Source organism: Scylla paramamosain, unplaced genomic scaffold, assembly GCF_035594125.1.
Source record: "Scylla paramamosain isolate STU-SP2022 unplaced genomic scaffold, ASM3559412v1 Contig73, whole genome shotgun sequence".
Classification (NCBI taxonomy): domain Eukaryota; kingdom Metazoa; phylum Arthropoda; class Malacostraca; order Decapoda; family Portunidae; genus Scylla; species Scylla paramamosain.
Window position 1 is genome coordinate 70,195 of NW_026973738.1, and position 2,306 is coordinate 72,500.

Genomic DNA, 2,306 nt, shown 5'->3' on the forward strand with positions numbered 1-2,306 from the left:
TGATTGTTGAATATTCCAGTTTTGGATGGATCATGGAAATTGTTTCATCTAACTGAATGTCGTTCTTATAAGAACATAACATAAGAAATAAGGGAAGCTGCAAGAAGCGACCAGGCTTACACGTGGCAGTCCCTGATCATTTTCCTTGGCTTATGTCTTTCCTCTGAACCTGTTTTTAAGTGTGTCTGATGATAAGTTATCTTGAAACATTATTCCTAATTCTTTTCACATTCTTAATCTGTGGATTTGTTAATTTCTTATCAGGTAATTTCCTGTCTGTGTCATGCTACTCTTGCCAAATTCTGTCTGCACTTTTTGACATTATTATTATTTTTATTATTATTGTTATTATTGTTCAGACATTTAGACAACTTGGAGGGGGAGGTAGGAGGAAAACACAGGTGTATGGAGTTGAGTTTATTCCTGACCAGTTTTGGCCTACAGCTTCTTCAGCTGAAGAAGCTGTAGGAAACTGGTCGGGAGTAAACTCAACTCCATACACCTGTGTTTTTCTCCTACCTCCCGTATATATATATATATATATATATATATATATATATATATATATATATATATATATATATATATATATATATATATATATATATATATATATATATATATATATATATATATTCATCTAATCTTTTCTTGATATTTATGATATTTAATAATCCCTTGTTAAAACCACTTATAAGTTTGAAGACATGAATCAGGCCACTTCACACATTCCATGATTCTAAAGAGAGCAAATTGAGTGGTCTGGATTTGTTACTCTATAATTAAGCTGCCTTACCAATCTGAAAACCTCAGTCATGTTGTCTTACCCTTCATCTCTTGGTAAAATTCATACTCAGATCATTGATTTTCATTCAACATACTTTTGCATTTCAGTGAAATTATATAAGCGAGAGAGAGAGAGAGAGAGAGAGAGAGAGAGAGAGAGAGAGAGAGAGAGAGAGAGAGAGAGAGAGAGAGAGAGAGAGAGAGAGAGAGAGAGAGAGAGAGAGAGAGAGAGAGAGAGAGAGAGAGAGAGAGAGAGAGAGAGAGAGAGAGAGAGAGAGAGAGAGAGAGAGAGAGAGAGAGAGAGAGAGAGAGAGAGAGAGAGAGAGAGAGAGAGAGAGAGAGAGAGAGAGAGAGAGAGAGAGAGAGAGACAATAAACACTTACTCCATTTCATTGGCTTTTTCAGAGAAGACTCTCAAAATGAACTCTCCTTCTTCATTAGGCTCAAAGGTGGATGGCACAATGCAGTAAGTGCCAGGGGGCAGCTTGAAGCGACAAGACACCTCCCTCATGTTGATGAAGGATGGGGAACGAGCCACTGAGGCAGAATACTTGAAGAAGTTCAGATCTAAAGGCCGAGGAACACCATCTGGGTCTCGTAACTGTAGAGTGAAAATGTGAATATGTGTAAGTTTAGCTAGTTACTGATGCCTGCTATTTATCACTCCTTCAAAGGCGTCGGCATGTTGGAAGAATCTCGACTTTGTTGTCTTTGCACATTGCAGTCCTCTCTCTCTATGATATTCTAATGATATGGCCTTCCATTTCACAGGAAGATATTTTTCACACCAGCAGCATTTAAGGTTATGTCTGACTATCATCATATTGCCATGTATAACAAATCATAATGATGTGGTCATGAGGAAAGAAATGATGAGAATAATGAGGTGAGTGCTAAGCATTTTAAATATGAATACAAAGCAGAGGGATATGACAAAAAGACAAGGTTTGATCCACAGGAAGAAGAAGAAGAAGAAGAAGAAGGAGAGAGAGAGAGAGAGAGAGAGAGAGAGAGAGAGAGAGAGAGAGAGAGAGAGAGAGAGAGAGAGAGAGAGAGAGAGAGAGAGAGAGAGAGAGAGAGAGAGAGAGAGAGAGAGAGAGAGAGAGAGAGAGAGAGAGAGAGAGAGAATGAAGTTATACATTACACATGTGAATTTCTTCCACAACTACAGAAGTCTTGACTTACATAATAAATTGCAAAGCCAATAGTAAGGCACTCTAAGCCAAGCTTCCTCTGTGAACGGCGATTCTTCTGCATCAGTGCCACAATCACTGTACACTTGTTGTCATCATCATCATCAACCTCAGTCAAAGTGATTCTGTACTGAGGATTGTGCCAGAATGTATCTGTTGACAAACAAGTCACACAAGTAAATCCAAAAGTTTAATCATGCAAGAGGTTCCTTGACATAAGTAATAACAGGTCTCAGATATGTAGATACATAGTGGGTGAAGTTGTGGTAAGATCTATGGGACAACAAGAAACTAACATTCTCAGATATGTACACTATCAAGTATTTC

The 2,306-nt window shown here is 37.9% G+C and overlaps 1 protein-coding gene across 1 annotated transcript in view; it reads right to left on the reverse strand.

The window, feature by feature from the left end:
* Nucleotides 1-1,165: 1,165 nt before the first annotated feature.
* The window catches only part of LOC135098677 (calpain-A-like), a 3,800-nt gene continuing 2,659 nt past the window's right edge, over nucleotides 1,166-2,306 (reverse strand). Inside the window, exons 5-6 of the mRNA XM_064001073.1 lie at nucleotides 1,972-2,132; nucleotides 1,166-1,387 (exon numbers count right to left, since the gene is read on the reverse strand). Of these exons, the coding sequence (XP_063857143.1) occupies nucleotides 1,166-1,387; nucleotides 1,972-2,132 (383 nt within the window). The remainder of the gene's footprint in view (nucleotides 1,388-1,971; nucleotides 2,133-2,306) is intronic.